Source organism: Barbatula barbatula (genome assembly GCF_947034865.1).
Source record: "Barbatula barbatula genome assembly, chromosome: 18".
Taxonomy (NCBI): Eukaryota; Metazoa; Chordata; class Actinopteri; order Cypriniformes; family Nemacheilidae; genus Barbatula; species Barbatula barbatula.
Genome location: NC_136781.1, coordinates 20068739 through 20090009, shown reverse-complemented (window position 1 = coordinate 20090009; position 21271 = coordinate 20068739). Strand labels below are relative to the sequence as shown.

At 42.0% G+C, this 21271-nt stretch overlaps 1 protein-coding gene across 2 annotated transcripts in view; it reads left to right on the top strand.

Moving 5' to 3' along the window:
- Positions 1-12243: 12243 nt before the first annotated feature.
- hdx (highly divergent homeobox) overlaps positions 12244-21271 on the top strand; it is a 68890-nt gene continuing 59862 nt past the window's right edge. The window contains exons 1-3 of one of the 2 annotated variants that reach the window (XM_079479156.1): positions 12244-12376; positions 13128-13371; positions 13531-13677. In XM_079479156.1, coding sequence (XP_079335282.1) covers positions 13336-13371; positions 13531-13677 — 183 coding nt within the window. In that variant the 5' untranslated portion in view covers positions 12244-12376; positions 13128-13335. The remainder of the gene's footprint in view (positions 12377-13127; positions 13372-13530; positions 13678-21271) is intronic. The other variant, XM_079479157.1, reaches the window with a different exon arrangement.

Sequence of the window (21271 nt, the reverse complement as noted above, 5' to 3'; positions counted from 1 at the left end):
CTATATTGGGTCCATAGTTAAATTAACAGAATTCCATTTTATAGAGTAAATTATTCTTTCTGATTGCATTTTCTTTATCCTCCACCCCAATAGCTTACTGTCATGATTTGACAGAACCTCATGTTTAATGTGGAGAGTGGCAATTGTTGTTGATTTGGCTTGCCATACGCTCTCTCCGGTCTCGTCTCTGTTCCCATCCTCTAGTTTCCTTGTTATTGCTTGTATATGAGTTCATGCCCTGCTCCCCTCTTGATTTGATCCCTAATCAAATGCCCTCTGTCTTGTTAAGATATTAATTTAATGTCTTCTGTCTTGTGCCGGTTCATTGTGATTGTTTGGTGAGTTCCTGTCTTAGTTAGTTTAGTCCAGTTATTTGTATTAACGTTCCTGTTATCTTTAGTCTTGTCTAGTTTAGTTAGTCCATGTTCCTGATTGTATGTTATGTTTTATACCCTTTTTTGTTATGTTACCCCCTCGTGGGTTTTTGTTTTGTCCCTGCCGGTTATCCTCTCCGTGTTTGCCAGCTATCCTGCCGGTTATCCTCTCCGTGTTTGCCAGCTATCCTCCTGTTTTCCCAGTTCCCCCTGTGTCTGGTTATTCTCTTGTCTAGACTCTTGTTGTGCCTCTCGAGTTGAGTTTTAACTTTAATAAATATCTCTTGTTGTACCCCACATCTGACTCCTGAGTTTTCCGTAACAAAATGGTCTGACCAACATGGAGTCAGCAGGGTCAGATCCCCTCTGCACCGCCTTCGTACATCAGGGAGCTATGCTGGGACAACAGGCTACCCAGCTTAATGCCACCATCCAGGAGGTAGGGGCTCTCAACAGCCAAATGGCGGAGCTCATCGTGCACCAGAGCCCCACACCAATAACCCCACTATGTATGATGGCGATCCCAACTCCTGCCAGGCATTCTTGTCCCAAAAACGCTTGTTCTTGGGTGATTGGCGTGGGGCTCTGGTGCGTGACGGGCTGCCGGATCCAGCCAAAGTTTCTCAACCCGGGCCGCAAGCTCTGCCATTTGGAAGCTCCTACCTCCTGTACGGTGTTGTTAAGATGGGTAGCCTTGTTCTTCACTCTTCAGCATCGCCGCAGTGCCTCCGAGGAAGTGGCGTTCATTATGACTCTCCTCTCCGGTCGAGTTTCAGTGGCGGACTACGCCATTTGCCTCAGGACGTTGGCTGTGGTGGCAGCAGTCCTGGTGGGCACCATCCCTTGTTCAACCTCTTCTTCTGGCCATGCCCAGTTGCCCTTCAGGCTGTTCTTCCAGGGCACCTCCCACACCGGTCACGCCCTACTTGACTTGAACCGAGAGTAATTTCATCGATGCAGTCACAGCCCAAGAGTCGAGGATTCCAGCTGTTCCCCTCTCCAAGCCCATCAATGTCTGGTCACTTGCGGGCAGCCTCTCTACCATTACTCACGTCACGCTAAGATGCTAAGGCACTGCAGCGCTTCCTGGGTTTCACCAACTTTTATCTGTGATTCATCAGGAACTTCAGCCAAATGGCTGCGCCTCTCACCCGGTTGACCTCCACTGAAGTGTCCTTCAGGTGAAATCGAGACACTCAGGTAGCCTCTGACCCGTTTGATCTCTACGCCTGTTCTGTTTGTTCCAGATCCTGTGCTCCAATTTAGTGTCAAGTTTGATGCATCAGATGTCAGGGTTGGTGCAGTCTTATTCCAGTGGTCCCTTTGTGACAGGAAGGTGCATCCTTGTGCCTACTTCTCTCACCGCCTCAGCCCTGTAGAACTGCGACATCGGCAACCGAGAGTTAGCAGTGAGATTGGCTCTGGGTGAGTGACGGCATTGGTTGGAAGGAGCAACCTAGCCCTTCTTGGTCTGGAGTAAGTACCTGGAGTATATGCATACAGCCAAGAGGCTGAGCTCATGCCAGGCACGCTGGGCACTCTTCTTTAGCCGTTACAAGTTCACCCTCTCGTAATTGCCCGAGCATAAGAACCTCAAGCCTGATGCCCTGTCTCGTCAGTTCAAGGCCACTGGGGGAGAGCTTTCCGCCGAGGCAATCCTTCCTAAGGGGATGGTGGTTGGGGCTCTTTCCTGAGACATCGAGCGGCAGAGGCCGGTCGAGGGGTGCAAGTATTGGCTCAACTGATGGTGGATCACGTCTTCCGTCTCCATCTCTTGCTGGTCAACGTAGTTTCTGAAAGGGGTAATCAGTTCTCCTGCTGGTTCTGGCCTCTGCCAGTCTGTCTTCTGGTTTTCATCCTCAGATCAAGGAGGCCAACAAGGACGGGGCCACCTTCCGTCCAGCTGTGGGAAAGATCGTCTCTTTTGTGGATTACCTCTCTCCCCCCTGCGGAGTGTCGGGACCGTAAGATTAACATCTCTCTTGTAGAATATCTCTCTCCCTCAGCGGAGTTGTCTGGACCATGTAACTTTCTCTACTGTTTCCCCGGGGCCACTTCACTCACCATTCCCTGGTCGAGCATTCAAGCCTGTTGTCCCAGTTCCCCCTGTGTTTGGTGATTTTCTTGTTGTGCCTCTTGTGTTGAGTTTGAACTGTAATAAATATCACACGTTTTACCCTGCATCTGACTCCTGAGTTTTCCCTAACAATTTTCTTTTGTTTGGGTTTAACATTCTCTAAATTTCAATTAATCTAAAATCCTTCATGTTGTCAATTATACTTTTTTCTGGTTTATATATGATCGTTGCAAGCAGTGTGGAACGAGAGCCTTGAGGGAACGGCACGAGGCCAGTGACAGGAGTGAAAATGAGCATAAGCTGCGCGTGCACCGTTCTTGCATCTCTCACGGAGGACCTCCGGAAGCATAAGAGAGGAGCGACCACAGAGAAGAGCGAGAGAGGACCAGGCCTGGACTTATGTTTTTGTGGCTGGCAATTTTAGATTTAACTTTAAGATTTATTTTTAGCCACCTATACAGCAAATCATATACAGAACAACGGTAGTATACTGTAAAAAAATTACAAAAAGTTGACTTGACTTAAAATTTCAAGGCAAGTGGCTTTACTCAGTGATTTGAGTGAATCATTTGGTCCAAAGTTGAGTAAATACAAATTACACTTTTTTCCCGCAAACACAGTTTTGTTAGTTGAAAAGACTTTGGTCAAATTAACTTTTTTCTGTGAGTTTTATGGACAAAGATGTAATGTTCTTGTGTTCTAGCAATGTTATAAAATATAACTATAACTTCAGGTTTCAAGTTTTGTTTATTATCCATAATGTCAAATAAAAGCCATACTTCCTGACAAAACAATTACGGTCAATAAAATAAAAGATTCCTGGAAAATTTTCAAAATCAATAAAACTAACTTGTATGAAGATTTACTTTTAAAATTTTTAGATTAGATTAGATTCAACTTTATTGTCATTACACATATACAAGTACAGTGTAACGAAATGTAGTTTAGGTCTTACCAGAAGTGCAATTAGTAAGTGCAGGATATACAGTGAATAAATACAGATTACAATATTAGGAAAATATTATAAACAATTAACTAAATAAATACAAAACAGTACAAATAGAAATTCAATTCAAATAAAATAACAAATAAAATGGCACAACAACAACAAAACAAAATTTGTATTAAAGTGACATTGTGAATGTTCAACAACATTATTCAGTTCTCACCTCAACCGATTTTCATTCGGCTCACGGTAAATCGTTACATCCCTAACACCGAAAACTTACACCATGTCTCACAGGACACGACAAAAGACAATAAACCCATTAAGAAAAAGCCATTTGTAACTTCGCGCCACATCCACTAATTATAATTGATTCAAATGGTATTTTGTCACATTGCGTCTCTCGCGTTTAAATAGTTTAAATAGTGTTTAAATAGTACCCTCCATTGAAATAAGTGGAGGTTTGAACCTCTTAACAAGCGGATTTGCAGGATATAAAGAAATTGTTGCTGATGCAACTTCCTGCTTTGCCTTCTCCTATAAGAAATGTTTCTTCCTTTTCCCATTTTTTTTAAGATGGCGTGGAAGAAGATGAAATTTAGGAAGGCATGGATAGAGTTGAGGTCGAGGAGTCGTTGTCATCCACTTTTACTTTTTCTTCCTTTGGTTTAGCTGGGAGATATTAAGGACATATATCAACAAATGCAGTTCACCAATGTTAAAGACAATAATGCTATCACTTATATTGTGTTTAAGTATATCAGCCCCATTCTTTGAATAAGCAGAGAATACAGAGGTTTCGAATTTGTATCACAGGCCAAACAGTAGAGGCAATAAACAATAAAAGGTCTGTTACCATCTCTCAGCAGCATTCAGCATCACTATACACAAGACCTCATCAAGAAAGTTTTTACATCAACAATGCCACTAAAGCATTGTGTCTTTAATAGTGATTATCTTGTGATCAAAGAACAGTGGATGCCATTTGTGTATGTTTGCTTGTTCCCGGTGCTGGATCGTTTATAACTGAAAGATGGAGCAGTAACAGCTATAAAATATCCTGGTCATGAATCAAAACCCCAGTCTGTGTTTAGTTTGCAATTGTGCATATAATGGAAACGTACAGTGAATCAAAAGTTATCTCTTTATAAAGTGAGGATGTGTTGTGTGTATTGCTTGGAGGCTAAAGACCGCAGTCTGTGTTGGTCGGGGAGTGAGGTTTTACACATTGCACGCTCTTAACTACACTGTAAAAAAAAAAAATCCGTAAAAAAACGGGAAAAAGTACTGGCAGCTTATTACACAGACTTTGTACCGTAATTTAATAACGGACATTTTCCTTTAATTGACAGTGTAACTAACAGTAAAAAAAACAGAAAACGTTCTGTTTTTTTAAGAATATTTCTATGCTTTTTAATAGTATTACTACTGTAAAAAAAACAAAAAAAATTCTGTTATTTAAAAGTTAATATATATTAAAAAAAAAGAGTTATTTTCTGTGTTTTAATGGTATACCTACAATAAAAAAGTGGACAATTTCACTAATTGAATGGTAAACCAAGAGTATAAAAAGGGAAAATGGCAAATATATATAAAAAACCTGAAAAATTACTTTTTTTAAGTTTACTGACTTCCCCTGCTATTACAAAAATTGAGAAAATACCCTTAATGTATGGTTTACCTACATTAAAAAATATATTCTACAGTATACAATAAGTGTAATGAAGCAATAAAGCGTTATTAGTTATCTGTGTAACTAATTATTAGTTATTAGTTATCTAATAAAAACTGATTCTTTAATGAATACAAACATTGTAAAAACAAATAGCTAATACATAAGTAATAATTACTAAAATAAAAAACATACTGTAAGAGGTCTTACTTGAGCAAACAACTTCATTGCAAATTGGCTTAAAATAGAATTTTAAGGTGCATGTGTAAGGACAAGTGGGCAAATTACAAATACATTTCAAGAAACCAAGTTAACTGTAAGATGTAAAGAAAACTGGCAACATCTTCAACAGTCAACTTTGAGATGCCATGTAAGGCCTAACCCAGGACTGAAACACTGAAAAGGCATCCAAATGAAAAAATGTAAAACACTTTAACCTCCAACTACTAGTTACAATTACATTTAATAATGATGAACCTGCATAGTGATATATTGTAAAATCACAACCACGTCTTTCGTCTTCTTTCTCTCAAACTAACATTTAACCTACAACTGTTGTGATTACTTGCATGTCAATAGTTTTCCCAAAAATGGAAAATTCTGTCATCATTTGCTAACCCTCTTGTCATTTCAGACCTGTATGACTTTCTTTCTTCCACGGAACACAAAAGAATATATTCTGAAAAATGTTGGTAACCATGCATTATCTGAGTCGCGGCACCAATGCAAGTGAATGGGTGCCACCATTGTTTGGTCACCAACATTGTTCCGAATAATTTCTACATAAGAAAGAAAGTCATAAAGGTTTGAAATGTCAACAGGGTGTAAATGATGACATAATTTTAATTGTTGGGTGAACTATCACTTTAAGATTTTACTAAATAAGGTGTAGGTACTTTTGACAACAACACTTGGAACAATATGGGTCGCAAAAGAAAAGCAGTGAAAAAGTGTGCTTAATTACCTTTAAATCTTCCAAGGATTCTGAAAGTCCTTCAGGTCTGACAGGGATCGAAGGAGTTTAGGTTGTATACTTCTTGGCGCCCTTTTTTGTGCATTGGACCCACTTTCTGGGTTTATACCCACCAGGCTCCTGTTGTAAACACAACAAATATATATAATCTTACTTTGCTTGGAAAATGTTTAAATGTTAGAGATGCAGAAAGTGTGTTTGAACATTAGAGATGCAGATATGCGTGTATGCGAGAGAGAGACACAGAGAGAGAGAGAGAGAGAGAGAGACAGAGAGACGGGGAGAGAGAGACAGAGACAGACAGAGACAGAGAGACGGGGAGAGAGAGAGAGACAGAGAGAGAGAGACAGAGTGAGAGAGAGAGAGAGAGAGAGACAGAGAGAGAGAGAGACAGAGAGAGAGACAGAGAGAGAGACACAGAGAGAGAGAGAGAGAGAGAGAGAGAGAGACAGAGAGAGAGAGAGACAGAGAGAGAGAGACAGAGACAGAGACAGAGAGAGAGAGAGAGAGAGAGAGAGAGAGAGACAGAGAGAGAGAGAGAGAGAGAGAGAGAGAGAGAGAGAGAGAGAGAGAGAGAGAATTCCTGTAGCTCAGTGGTTAGAGAATGGCATTAGCAATGCCAAGGTCATGGTCCCAGGGATTTCACATACTTAGAAACAAATGTATGGGACAATGCAATGTAAGTGGCTCTGGATAAAAGCGTCTGTCAAATGCTTAAATGTAAATGTGCCATAAGTCTTCAATGCTGATCCTGATCATGTCTTCCGTCTATTGGTAGTGATCTCTTTTAGAAAATAAGTATTAGTAAGAGAAGAAAAATAATAAACCAATAAAACATTTCAAATCATTATTTCGAATACAATTGTTGGCAAGTAGCTGTCTAATAAATCTAAACAAAGCAGAGGTGGGAAGGACACCGGAGGTTGGTTGAAAACTTCAGGTTTGTTGTGAAAACCCTTGCAGTCTATCTGTCTTTCCGTTTTTTTCGATTTCAATATGGCGGTGGGGTGAAATCTATAAGCGGTTTAACCGTAACCTGTGGTTTTCGCATAAAACGTCCACACGCTCCGGCTTCGTGTTAACGTCCGATCATCCTGTCGGGATGTATTTGAACCTTACGCGTGTTTATATTCCTCATAGAGTGTTTTTATTCCTCATATAGCGTTACACAGTGTCTACAATTCACGTCAGTCCCTATAGTGAAAAAAATATCATCATGTCATGTTGGACTAGGGTGGCCATACGTCCGCCTTTTGGCCGGACAGTCCGGATTTTTAGCCCCCTGTCCGGCGTTCACTCATTTGTCCTCCTTTTCGGGGTTGTGCTGAATCGGCCTTAAAAAACGCGCTGTAAAACCTTTATTGGGACGCAGCAGCATAGCGGCTGACGCCGTAAGATCTCCGGTCAAACAAATGATTGGCTGAAAGAGGTGTCAAATAAATATCTGATATATCATTGGTTAAAAACAAGCCTCCACGAATTGAGGTGGAGTCCACGTACTGGCTACGTCACATCATAACGTTAACAACATACCTAAACGTCAGAAATCATTTAATCCGGAATGGACAAAAGACCATGAAGTCATATTAAAAAGCAGTAGATATGCTTTCCGTGGATTTTGCACACTATGTCGCTGTGAAGTGGACATTATTAGTAAAGGGAAAGGGCCATTGACCGACATGCCAGCACTGAAAAACATAAAGGTGACCGACGAGCTGCTTCCCTTAGGTCTTATTTTCGAGAGGCAACATTACCTCAGGATGACAAAATCTCAGCTGCAGAGCTTTGTAAAGTCTATCATGCAGTCAAGCATCACCAGGCAGTCATACAGGAGTGTCTTGAATAAATACAAATACTGTGAACAAACACACATAGGTCTACATCAAGATATGTTGTTGATCAAATTGTCTGGCAATGAATAGAGTAGGCTATTTCAGAATCACTGTATCATGATCCCATAGATATGATATACAAAATTGTATTATATTTGCGAGTACACCAGATGCAGTTATTCTTGCCTCACTAAATGCGCAAAGTGTCCTCCTTTTTGGTGTTATGGAAATGGCCACCCTATGTTGGACTCGGCCACACAGACTTGAAGTCCCTCTAACTAAGCGAACATTAGATTAACGTATGTCATTACAATATAAAATAAGTTATTAATATGGAAACAGAAACACAGACATCCAGATGTTACGTGTAAGATCGATCATTTGAAAGGCACGATAACGGTCGACCAAACTATACAATATCACTTACCTTTCAATGCTCGCTCTTGTTGGTTGTATAGTACTAAGAAAACAGTGATTTTATATGTAATTAAATAATTAACATACCTTTGACACAGCGCAGAGCAGAAGGTTACCGGTGTCTGTCACACAGTGCAGCGGGGGAAGGGACGTCACTTCCCGCGCACCAAGCAGATTAAAAATACTGACAAATAAACTGTAAATGAACAGATATCATATTCACTGACGAGGAGAAGGCAAAAATAAGTACAAACCAATACGTATTACAAATAATAACTCATAGTTCAGTTACTACCTGAAAAAACATCTGTTCTTGTTAACAATATCTAACGAAATACACAGTTTTACTTTACATGGCCAGTCCGTAATAATGATAATAAAGCCGTTTAATTGAAATGTCTGGTTATTTTTATATCAACAGTACTTACCAGTTGAAAACTTGGGTAAAACGTTGTGTTATGGCTGTGCTTGCAACATCGTCCATGACCATCAAACGTTGTCGAAGGTGCGATCACGGTCCCATAATGCAATTCGAAAATGTATTTTAACGGAAAACGTCTCCGGTTACTTTCGTAACCTCGGTTCCCTGAGAAGCGGGAAAGAGACATTGCGGAGACCGCATATGAAACTCCTCCTCTTTTTCACTTTTCCTGAAGTCCTATAGGATATCGCCAGTAAAAAAACTGGCCAATTGTCGCAAGACATGCACAGTATGCAAATAGTGACGAATCTAGACAGTATAAATACAGTGCAAATCTGCGAGTGAACGCCCGCTCGGTGATAAGCGCCGAACACGGCAATCTACGCAATGTCTCGTTCCCGCTTCTCAGGGAACCGAGGTTACGAAAGTAACCGGAGATGTTCCCTTTCGAGAGCAGTCACTTCGACATTGCGGAGACCGCATATGGAACGATAGTACAATCCCGCCGTGAGAGCCAGCAAAAACAGCCCGACAACTGGGATAACACACAAAGTATGTGGAGCATACAAATCAACCATTCGCGAGGTCGCCCCAAGCATTAACCGCTGATTGGCTGAAACCGGCCTATGAACTGCTAGATCACTGAGTACGCCAATGAACTGCTAGATTGGCCTCTTGGCAAATTTGCATAACCAAACCCAACGAACGCAGCGGGCTGCGCTGAACAGGGCAGACACCACAGCAGTAGAACCAGCACGGAATCCCGGGCGATATAATAGCGAACATAAGTACACCAAGCACAGTGTAAACAGCAATGCGGCAACAACTGTGTAGCATAAGAAATACCAGGTAGAAGATAAAGCTTAATCAGCACTCACCGAGAGGACTTGAGAAGCCAACGAGGACACATCCAATCTATAGAGCCTGGCGAAAGTATTCTGAGAAGACCAGCCAGCTGCACAGCATATGTCCTGAATAGATGTGCCCTTAGACCAGGCCCACGAAGGGGCGATAGCCCTAGTCGAATGAGCTCTGATACCGAAGGGGCAGTTCCGACCCTGACTCTCGTACGCCAAGGTAATAGCGTCCACCACCCAGTGAGAGAGCCTCTGTTTTGAGACAGCCTGGCCTTAGTACCCCCACCAAAACAAATAAAGAGCTGCTCAGACTGCCGAAACCCTGCCGTACGATCAATGTAAGCCCGCAAGACCCTTACTGGGCAGACCGCTCTCTGAGCGTTAGCCTCCTGCGCGTCTGACGACTCGGAAGAAAAAACGGGCAAAGAAATTACCTGAGTGACGCTGCAGTCGCCAGGTGCAAAAACGAATGAAATCAGCGCCGACTGAGAGCGCTTGTAAATCCCCTATGCAGACTATACATTTGCTCAGACCGGCCCGGCCTGAGCAATTGTAGAGCTGAAGAGATGGACTCCGTCCGCTCTGGGGAGAGGCAAGCGCGCCTTTCCACTGAGTCGAAACATATCCCCAGATACGTTATAGACTGACTCGGCGTGAGTTTGCTCTTCTGCATGTTCACGCGCAGCCCCTGGGATGTCAAATGACAAAGCAGCATCTGCGTGTGAGCGGTTAGCGCCTTCCGAGAGTGGGCTAAAATCAGCCAATCGTCCAGATAATTGAGAATGCGCATTCCGCTCGCTCTGAGAGGCGTCCAGAAACAGACATAAAGGCCGAATCTGATCGGGGGTTACCGTCAGCGGACCGTTTAGGGGAGCGCGCTGGCCCAGCGAGGCTAAATGCACTGGCGGGAAAATAGCTCGCGCGTGATAATCCAGCGGTCTCTTGTCCACGGGAGCGTCCGTGGACGAGGGAAGGCTGGTTATAGTTGTAACTAACTGCGGCTTCGCGCTGCACCGTGGCAGGGCAAGGGACGCAGCATTGTGTGGGTGAGGGGGAAAGAGGTTCTCTTGTGAACAGGTATGTGTTTTTATTGCATTCACACAAACAACACTTACAACATTGCAATAATCGCCCGCAATCGCGGGGGAAAACTGTTGCAAACAGCGGCGTTTGGGGGCCGCTGGCACGCTCACGGATTCTCTCCTCCTCTTCACAGGTCCGTCAGGACGGCGGCTTGGCAGCCGAAGACGCTCCGCCGTCGTGGCGCGGACCTCTCGAGGCAGCACGTGACTCATGGCCTTGGTGCGCTTTTGCGCCTCACCAAAACGCTCTACTACCGACTCCACAACGTCACCAAAGAGGCCGGAGGGAGTGATCGGTGCGTTCAGAAGGGACTTACGATCAGCGTCCTTTAGATCCACCAACGTAAGCCACAGATGACGGTTGAGGACGACCATGAACCCCATAGACCTGCCGATAGCTTGTGCGGTGCGCTTTGTAGCCATCAGAGCGAAGTCGACCGCCGCCCTCAGATCCTTCGTGGCGTCCGCCTCCAGGCTGCTGCTATCCAGCGACGGAAGGATCTTAGCCTGCAGCACCGCCATAGAGTGCAAAGCGCAGGTGGCCTCGCCTGCGGCCGCGTAGGCTTTACCGGCAAGATGGGCGGTAAACCTGCACGGTTTCGAGGGCAGGCCTGGGTCCGAGCCCAACGAGGTGGTGTAAGGGCATAGATGAGCAGCGAGGGTCTCCTCGACGGGTGGAATGCGCACGTAACCGTGGGCTTCAGCCCCGACCACGTGGGCGAACATGGCCGGCGTAGCAGCGTGAACGCGCGCCGACCGAGGTGCAGACCAGGATTTCACCACGTGCTCGTGGACGTCTGGGAAAAACGGCGCTCTCCTCTTCGACGTGGTCAGACTCGCAGAATGCATCCTCCGCGTGAGCGAGGCCCAGGCAGGCAATGCAGTGCTCGTGAGTATCCTGTCGCAAAGACGACAGAATGAAGCCATCGGATGCGGTGAAAGAAGTTCTAGTTGCGTCTTCAACGATGGCAGCCTGAAAAAGAAGATTCTGAGGATTGTCGGCACATGCACTGTATTTAAACTGTCTAGATTCGTCAGTATTTGCATACTGTGCATGTCTTGTGACAATTGGACAGTTTTTTTACTGGCGTTATCCTATAGGACTTCAGGAAAAGTGAAACACCGTAACACATGTACAATGGACAATTTCCGTTAAAATATACAGTCATATAACTGTTAATTTACGGATTTCTTTAAAGTGTAGCTTGCACCCGTTACACTTACATCACGAGAAATGTGCAAAATACTATTCGAAATGTAGTCTGTGTCCATACGAGGACGCTCCTGAATGAACAAGATTCAAATATTAGTCAAGCAAGTGCAAGCAGTTCTATTTTCATGAAAATATTTTAATGTCGTTTTTCAATTTGCTGTCCTTGTGCGCCGCTGCAGCTCATGAGCGTGTCCCAAAATGCAATACACAATAACGTAGATTCCCAAACTCTATTTTTATGAAAGCGGCCAGTAGAAACAATAGACATACTAAATAATATATTTATGTCTATGCTAGAAACAGCTGGTAATGCGGCATCTAGTTGTTTATATCTATGAGAACAACGGCCTCAGGAGGGCGGGGCTGCCCGTGTCATAGCGACGACGCTGCTCCTCTGTTGGCTCCTGTCACCGCTGACATCACGATGATGATTAGATTTGACGATCGTTTGATTTCATTGTCTAGCCTAGAAATCATCTAAATCAGAGGTTTATTGATTTCTCTACACAAAGGTAACTATCCGGTTTGCATGTAGTACAGTATACAGAGCAGCGGCACCAGCAGCGCTCTCGTGATCAGATCTCATAAAATCAGATCCTTGCTTCACCAGTGATGCAAAATCAGAAGTTTCGCGAGGTGGATTTCGGTTTGCGCGTGTGGCCTCCTCGGCCTCTCTCGCGCATTTGCGTGCGTTTTACTTGGTTTTAATGGAGCCAGTCGACAAGTTTGATCCTGTGATGGGCAGCGGAGGGGACTGACTGCTTGCTTTAGATGTTGTTGTTTGCAACTCAATCAATGGACGAGTGCAAGTGTCTTGCTTGAATGAACGTTAAAACATTTTGATGTGGAGTAATGATAAATAACTAGCTGTTTATCTCCACTAGCAGTGCTGTGTGTTAATCTGTTATAATACTAGCGCTGGATAGAGACTGAACGTGTTTGCAACACTTCAGCTAACCGCACCAGCGCGTTTATTTACAGGAATACATTATTTTAACTGTGCAACTGTTAATACAAGAACTGTGATTTGAAGTAATTTAGATTTGACAATTTTCACTTTCACTTCATACTGTGTTTCCACGGGTGTTCTCAGTAACATTTGTTTTGTAATCCTGCTTACGCATATTTACAGACATTAACCATGGTCACCATAGTTTTGAGAACATTGTTTTAGCTAGAACCTTTTGTCTGGCAAATGACCAAAGCTCAACAATTGACTCTGACAATAATATGGAACTGTTGTTCTCGCTTTTTCTGTTTCAGATCTGGGAGCTGGTAGTGTGACAACTTAAGAAACATCATCAGCAAAACCCTATATATAAGACTGAAGAGGAAAGCAGACAAATATTTGTCATTATAATGCTAATGTGAAAAGTTTTGGACACGACAGTGCTCATCTGCTTTTTGCAAAAAGTTAATCAGTAGCCCTCCCTGTTGTGATTTTTGGGGTCTCACCACATCCACCAGAGGGATGGAAAAATGGCAGGAGAAGAGGAGTATGCACACTGTAAGTATGAAGAAGTTGGCTATAGTTAAGTTTGACTTACAGTTGAAATAAACATACTAGACTTCTTTTAAGCATTGATGTGTTCACTTGTGTGAGAAAATGGGTTCTTTGTCAAGTTATTTACAATATTAACTGCTGATACAATATATTATATAACAGATGAATTTGCGGTCAGTGTTTACTGCTGAGCAGCAGCGGATCCTGGAGCGTTATTTCGAGAATGGCATGACCAATCAGAGCAAGAACTGCTTTCAGCTCATTCTGCAGTGTGCCCAAGACACCAAACTTGACTTTAGTGTGGTTAGGGTAAGCCTTTTTTTATTCAGTACAATATTTCTTTTCAGACCTTTTTATCCATTTCAGGGTTTTTCCTGGCTCAAAAATGTTCTTTGTTGGTGGATGTCAACCAGTAACCCACAGTTAAACAGTACCCTAACAGTGAAGTGTGAGCCAAATAAATACAAAATAAATGTAAAATAACATTTTATTTGTTATTTATTAAGTTGTTATTTCTTTTTACAACCTCTTTCAAGCTATATATTGGCTGTGAAACGATCTGACAAAAAAGAGGGTAATGAGAGGGACAGGTTATATTTAATACCCTCTTTGCAAAAAGCTTAAATTTTTCCACTGATTGGCAAGACCTCATAATTATTTTGATATATAATCAGTATATGGTATATAAATCAAAAAATATTTATTTTTACCACATACTTTTTAACCGCAACTCTGAAAAAAATTATTAGATATGTTATTTACTATACAGTCAAATAAAAAGACATATAACTAAAAATACAAAATCTTACTAATCACTCTTGTTCATAGATCTAAGCACACTTTATGAGGTGATGACTGATTTGATGGATTCATACAGTGAGTCTTGTGAGTTCAGTGTTTGTCACATGAGTTGTTTCAACAAAATGAATCGGTTCAAATGAGTCATTAGGTTGCGAATCGGACATTAACTAGAGCCTTGCTCTTCTGGTAGATGACGGAACTTCTGAAGTTTATAGCGCTGTCAACCATTTATCTTAAGCAAACGCATCAATTCACTTCAGAAGACCTTTGTTTAGACCACAGAGCCGTGTCGAGCAGTTCTTTGATTGATTGATGCACTTTTTGAAGCTTCAAAAAATGTCATACAGTTCGCTCCCATTCTACCACTACCAAGCAAAATGATACGTGGTATAATGACTCTGACTGGATTATTCTTCCAGAAGAAAACCATATTCAGTTAGGATACCTTGAGGGTGAGTAAAACATGGGGAATTTTTATTTGGTAGTGAAATAGCCCTTTAACTCCTCACATCTGCAGTTCTCCAGGCTGCAGTGATCACTACTTGAAATCACCTTATACTGTATATCCGCTTTTCAATGTGAATTTATGGTGTTTTTTTAGACGATGTGGCCATAATAAATCATGATTTCAGGCAAAGACTTTTGACATAATGAAATAAATAAACGTCTAACGCTATTTTCTAATGCAATCAAATTTATACTAGGTGCCATGGACAGTTACTATGAACAGTGTTGCTACGTTCAGACATCGTGCAGTGAAGAGAGCTGAGAGAGGCACGCATACCAATGTAAAACAATGGCATTGGCAAGTTAGAAAAGTTGATGCTGAAAACCGAGATGAACGGGTAGACATATACGCTTTTACTCTTCCTGTATCGATGTGTACGAGACTGGTTGGTCTATTTTGCTTGGAGTATGTTGCAGTTGTTAAAGGTGGAAACCTTATTATGAGAACTAGACATTGAATAAACTTACCCTCAGGAGTCCGAGGTAAGAGCACGGAAAATAAATAAGCTCAAAGCTCTTTATGAGCGATATACATGGGTAGATCTACACTTACCGCTCTACAAAGAGCATATGAATGTTCAATAAGAATACAGTGGATCTTATGAAAACACAAGCCCTTTACTGATGGGGAAATTGTTAAATAGGATTTGTGTGAAACACTTTAAGATGGAAAAGAAAGACATGAACTAAAAGAAAAAATGTAACAAACCCCTCTTTCACTTGAAGAGCTGAAATGTTATCAGAAAATGTTCAGTCACAACTTGATGCTGCTATTTGTTAATCTCAGTTCAGCAGAAAAGGCCACTTTAGTTTTCTTTTAAAATTGTTTATGTTGAAATTAATGTATGTTCGGTGCTGGTTATAATGTTGTCAGACATTGTTACTGGTTGATCTTAAATATTTTATACCAAAGCAACTTAAAGGACATTACATAACAGCATTATAATGCAATATTGATCAAGTAGGAGTATTGTAGTGCGCTTAAATCAGCATTGCAGTGATAAAGCCAGAGGCAGGAGGGGTGGGTTGGGCAGAATGAAAGTACATGTACAGTCCCTGACAAAAGTCATTTTGCTTATCTATTTTGTAGAAACACCTGCTATTAACCTGACTTTAATGAATCAATTGGTGTTAGAAATAGCTCATATGAAAATCTAAAACCCTCCCAAATGATGTTTAATGCACTGAAATTAATTAGTTTCACTGAAAACAGATTTATCATTTATCAAGACAGAAAGGTCAAATTTTTGCAATACAGCAGTTTTGTCGCCTATACAGAAATTGAACAAATTTACTGCAAATACAAAAATGTGTCAGCAAATTAAGTGGTGGTGCTGTGAGATCCAAATTTAATATCTTGTATGACTTTCATGAGCTTGAAGGACTGCATCCATGCGGTAAGGCAAGGATTCAAACAATTTATTGATGAAGTCATCAGGAATAGCAAAGAAAGCAGTCTTGCATGGCTCCCAGAGTTCATCAATATTCTTTGGTTTCGTCTTCCATGCTTCCTCTTTCATCCTACCCCACATATGCTCAATGATGTTCATGTCTGGTGCCTGGGCTGGCCAATCCTGGAACACCTTGATCTTCGCCTTGAGGAAGTTTGATGTGGAGATGGAAGTATGCGATGGAGCACCATCCTGCTGCAGAATGTGGCTTCTTTGATGGTTGGGAATATACACTCACCTAAAGGATTATTAGGAACACCATACTAATACTGTGTTTGACCCCCTTTCGCCTTCAGAACTGCTTTAATTCTATGTGGCATTGATTCAACAAGATGCTGAAAGCATTCTTTAGAAATGTTGGCCCATATTGATAGGATAGCATCTTGCAGATGATGGAGATTTGTGGGATGCACATCCAGGGCACGAAGCTCCCATTCCACCACATCCCAAAGATGCTCTATTGGGTTGAGATCTGGTGACTGTGGGGGGGGCATTTTAGTACAGTGAACTCATTGTCATGGACATGGTCAGAAACAATGCTCAGGTAGCCCGTGGCATTTAAACGATGCCCAATTGGCACTAAGGGGCCATGTTCCATGTTCTCATTTTGTTTACGCCAAATTCTGACTCTACCATCTGAATGTCTCAATAGAAATCGAGACTCATCAGACCAGGCAACATTTTTCCAGTCTTCAACTGTCCAATTTTGGTCAGCTCGTGCAAATTGTAGCCTCTTTTTCCTATTTGTAGTGGAGATGAGTAGTGGAGTCTTCTGCTGTTGTAGCCCATCCGCCTCAAGGTTGTGCGTGCTGTTGCTTCACAAATGCTTTACTGCATACCTCGGTTGTAACGAGTGGATATTTCAGTCAAAGTTGCTCTTCTATCAGCTTGAATCAATTTCAATTTTATTTATATTGCGCTTTTCATAATTTGCATTGTTCCAAAGCAGCTTTACAGGGGAAAATAAGAAAAACACAAAAAAGGTACAACACAGTACATGAATAGTTTATCTTGTTATATAAACACCTGGTAAATAATATCTAATGTCAGCAGTCTCCCGTTGGTTTATTTTGCATATTTTGCATTAAGTGAATGCTTGGCTGAAAAGATGTATCATAATCTAGATTTAAATTGGGCAAGTGTGTCTGATACTCGAATAGTATCAGGAAGGCTATTCCAGAGTTTAGGTGCTACGTATGAGAAAGCTCGACCCCTTTGGTGGATTTAGTTATTCTAGGCATTATCAAAAGTCCTGAGTTTTGAGATCTTAGAGAGCGTGATGGGTTGTAGTGTGATATAAGCTCTGTTAGGTAGGTAGGGGCTAAACCCTTTAAGGCTTTATAAGTGATTAAAATAACTTTAAAGTCAATACGATACTTAATGGGTAGCCAGTGAAGGGTTGATAAAATTGGGGTTATGTGATTGTATTTTCTGGACCTGGTTAGAACTCTGGCAGCTGCATTCTGAACTAACTGTAGTTTGTTTATTGATGATGCAGGACAACCACTAAGTAGCGCATTACAGTAGTCAAGTCTTGAGTTCATAAATGCATGAATAAGCTTCTCCGCGTCAGCAACACATAGAATATTTCGTAATTTGGCAACATTTCTTAGGTGGAAAAAGGCTGTTTTTGTGACATATGAGATGTGATTTCGAAATGACAGGTTGCTGTCTAATATAACGCCTAATCTTTTACAGTATTTGTTGGAGTAACAGTACATCCTTCAACTTGCAGTTTATAATCAGAAATATTCGATTTGCGTGTCTTTGGTCCGATAAGTAATATTTCTGTTTTATTAGAATTTAAAAGAAGGAAATTACAGGTCATCCAATGTTTTATATCTTCAATGCACTCTGCCAATTTGGATAGCTGGGGAGGAATCATCTGGTCTTGTCAATCAGTCGGCCCATTCTCCTCAGACCTCTAGCATCAACAAGGCATTTTCGCCCACAGGACTGCTGCATACTGGATGTTTTCCCCTTTTCACACCATTCTTTGTAAAGCCCTAGAAATGGTTGTGCGTGAAAGTCCCAGTAACTGAGCAGATTGTGAAATACTCACAACGGCCCATCTGGCACCAACAACCATGCCATGCTCAAAATTGCTTAAATCACCTTTCCTTCCCATTCTGACATTCAGTTTGGAGTTCTTGACCAGGACCACACCCCTAAATGCATTGAAGCAACTGCCATGTGATTGGTTGATTAGATAATTGGATTAATGAGAAATTGAATAGGTTTTCCTAATAATTCTTTAGGTGAGTGTAAGAGGTAGCTTAGATTTCTTGGTATTTTAAACTATTGATGTTGCCTTCCACCCTGCAGATCTGTCGCATACTGGACCCCCAAACTGGATGTAACCCCAGACCATGATTTTTCCGCCACCAAACTTCACTGTTTTCTGGGTGAATCTCTGATCCATGGGCTCCAGTAGGTCTCCTGCAATATTTGCGGCGACTGTGGTGTAGCAACAGAAGATTCATCTAAAAAATCCACATTCTGCCACTTTTCAGGGTGTCCGCGCGGTAGTAAAAGGTAGTAAATGAAATCTACCACAATTATGGCCCTTTAAATGTAGTAAAAGGTAACAAACGCAATTTGACTTAGTACATTTTTGATCACCACCACAATATATAATGAGTTTTCATTTTTTGCTTAATATTTGTGTCTAGATGTTTTATCTTCATCTAGCCTTGTTTAAAAATATATACGGTGCTAACAGGACCCTGAGTGAGTTGGAGTTGATAGCAATGACCTAGAAGTTAACTGTGTACAGTTCCTTGGTTGATAGGCTATCAGCGACGCCAACAAAATTTTCCGCCTTTTTGCCTCAGTTGATATTATCCACTTGCTTCTATTTTCTACCAAATTTACAGTGTGAAATGGGGAAATGTAAGTTTTCGCGAACTTGACGACCCGTCATTTAAAGACTGGCTTAAGCCCGTCAGGGGGAATGACCGGGAAGCATTTTGCACTGTCTTCAAAAAAACTATAAATGTTACCTGGAACGACATTACCGCTACGAGGTCACACAGTGGATCGAACATTCAGCAGCAGCGGCTTCGCGTGAGGGGGAGCAGCTCCCTATTCTGTTGTTTTGTGATGCTAGCAGCACTACACATGTCACGGCAAATCATGCCGACTCGAGGTCAGCTGTCGTCGCACCACCTCAGCAGCAAACCAGTGCCCTCAGCACCACCACGACAGCGATAGCCAGACAGCAGACCTTAACTCAGGGCTGAACCATCATTCATATCATTCGGATCAGGGCATTGGGGAATTGTTCCAAAACATGTTCACTGACTCCGATTTAGCCAAAAGTTTCGCGTGTGGCAAGGATAAAGCGGCGTACATACTTGGATTCGGCATTTATCCACATTTTTAGAAGCTGCTTATAAATGGTTAGGATAACTCAAATGCTAAGGTTAAGACAACTGAAACTCAACTCGACACTACAAAAAACATAATTCACATTGACAATACTTAATGATCACAATTAAACATTAGTGTACCTAATATGTATGATGGGTGTGACAGTGTGATGATAGAGTGTTCACACCAAACGCGGTAAATCGCGCTATTCACGTGTTGAACGCTTGAACATTTTAAGTTGACTCGCATCATTCACGCGTGAAATTCGCTTCATTACAGACGCAAATTCGCGTCATGGGAGGGACTTCTGCCGCTTGCTCATGGCCCTACTAGAGCAAGCTCCTGATTGGTTAACGCTGAACTAAAAAGTTCAGATTTTTCACCTCACGCGAATGCTCAATGTTCGCCGCCTTATTCGTGCGAATCGCACCGCAAGTAGGTCATCGCGTCTTTGCATTGACTTAACATGTAAATCACTCATGCTTAACGCTTCATTCGCACTTGGTGTGAACCAGTGGTCTCCAACGTGGTGCCCGTGGGCACCTGGTAACCCAGCATGAACTCTGTAAGGTGCCTGCCTCTGTGAACTCTGTGAATCTCAGTGCCAGCAGGTCATGACTGAAGTGCCCTTGAGCAAGGCACCTTACCCCTGATTGCTCTACAGTAATATGACACTGTAAAAAAAACTACTTGTAAGTCGCTTTGGATAAAAGTGTAAATGCAAATGCAATAATGCTCAACACAGCTGACAAATCTGTGACTATACCCATCAGCCAAGTGCTACATCGTCATGAAAGTTTATTATTAGCAAGTGTTATAAGCTTTTATGTATTCAAGGGCAAAAATATCTGAAAGAAAACTGAATTTGGTTCTGTGAGTGTAAAAATAAGGCATCACATGTTTAAAGTTTGAAAGTATGTTACTCTAGAGGATTTGGATATTTTGGTTGCCCTCGCTTACAAAAAGGTTGTAGACCCCTGGTGTGAACACACCCTTATAGTAAGTAGTAAGTGGTGTTTTGCATACCCCCCACTCCCCCAAAAAAAGGGCTGCTGTTTGATGTCGTGTTGGTAGTAAAAATATTTTGGAGGTGGTAAAAAAGGTAGTAATTTCATCTCTATGATTCCTCCATATACCCTGCTTTTCCGACGTCCATCCTTTTAGCAGGCTGTGGGCCTTGGCAAATGCCACACGGTTTTTCAATTGTCTTTTGTTTAGTGCTGGCTACTGGGCACTGATTCGACGACGTAGGCCATTTCGAGACAGAATTCGACAAACTGTTCTGGTTGACACAGGGACTTCAGGTGACCAGCTCTGCTGCAGTGGAAAATGGGCTGGCCTTGGATTTTCGAGCCAACAAACGGTCCTCTCGAGCAGTTTTCTTGCGGGGTCTGCCTGACCTGGGCTTGTCAAAAACGTCTCCAGTCTCTTCAAATCTTTTTTTATCCGCTGTACTTGACACTGAGACACATTGAAGGTGTCTGCCACATCAGCAGTGGATCTGGTCTTCAGCCTCTTTATAATCAAAACTTTAGTCTCAGGGTGAATCTTAGGCATGTTTGCAGAGGTCTAGTTGCAGTTGATGTGAAGGTCTAGTGTACTGAGGTTCTTTTTATACACACCTGAGACCTAATTGATCCATTATTAGTCACAGGTGAAGCTCATATGACAAGGCAACAACACTTATGTCTTTGCAAAAATTGACTCTATGGCCTTTACCAAGCTGTGAATATTACAATACTTTTTGACAGTTTTGTTTTGCACTGAAACAT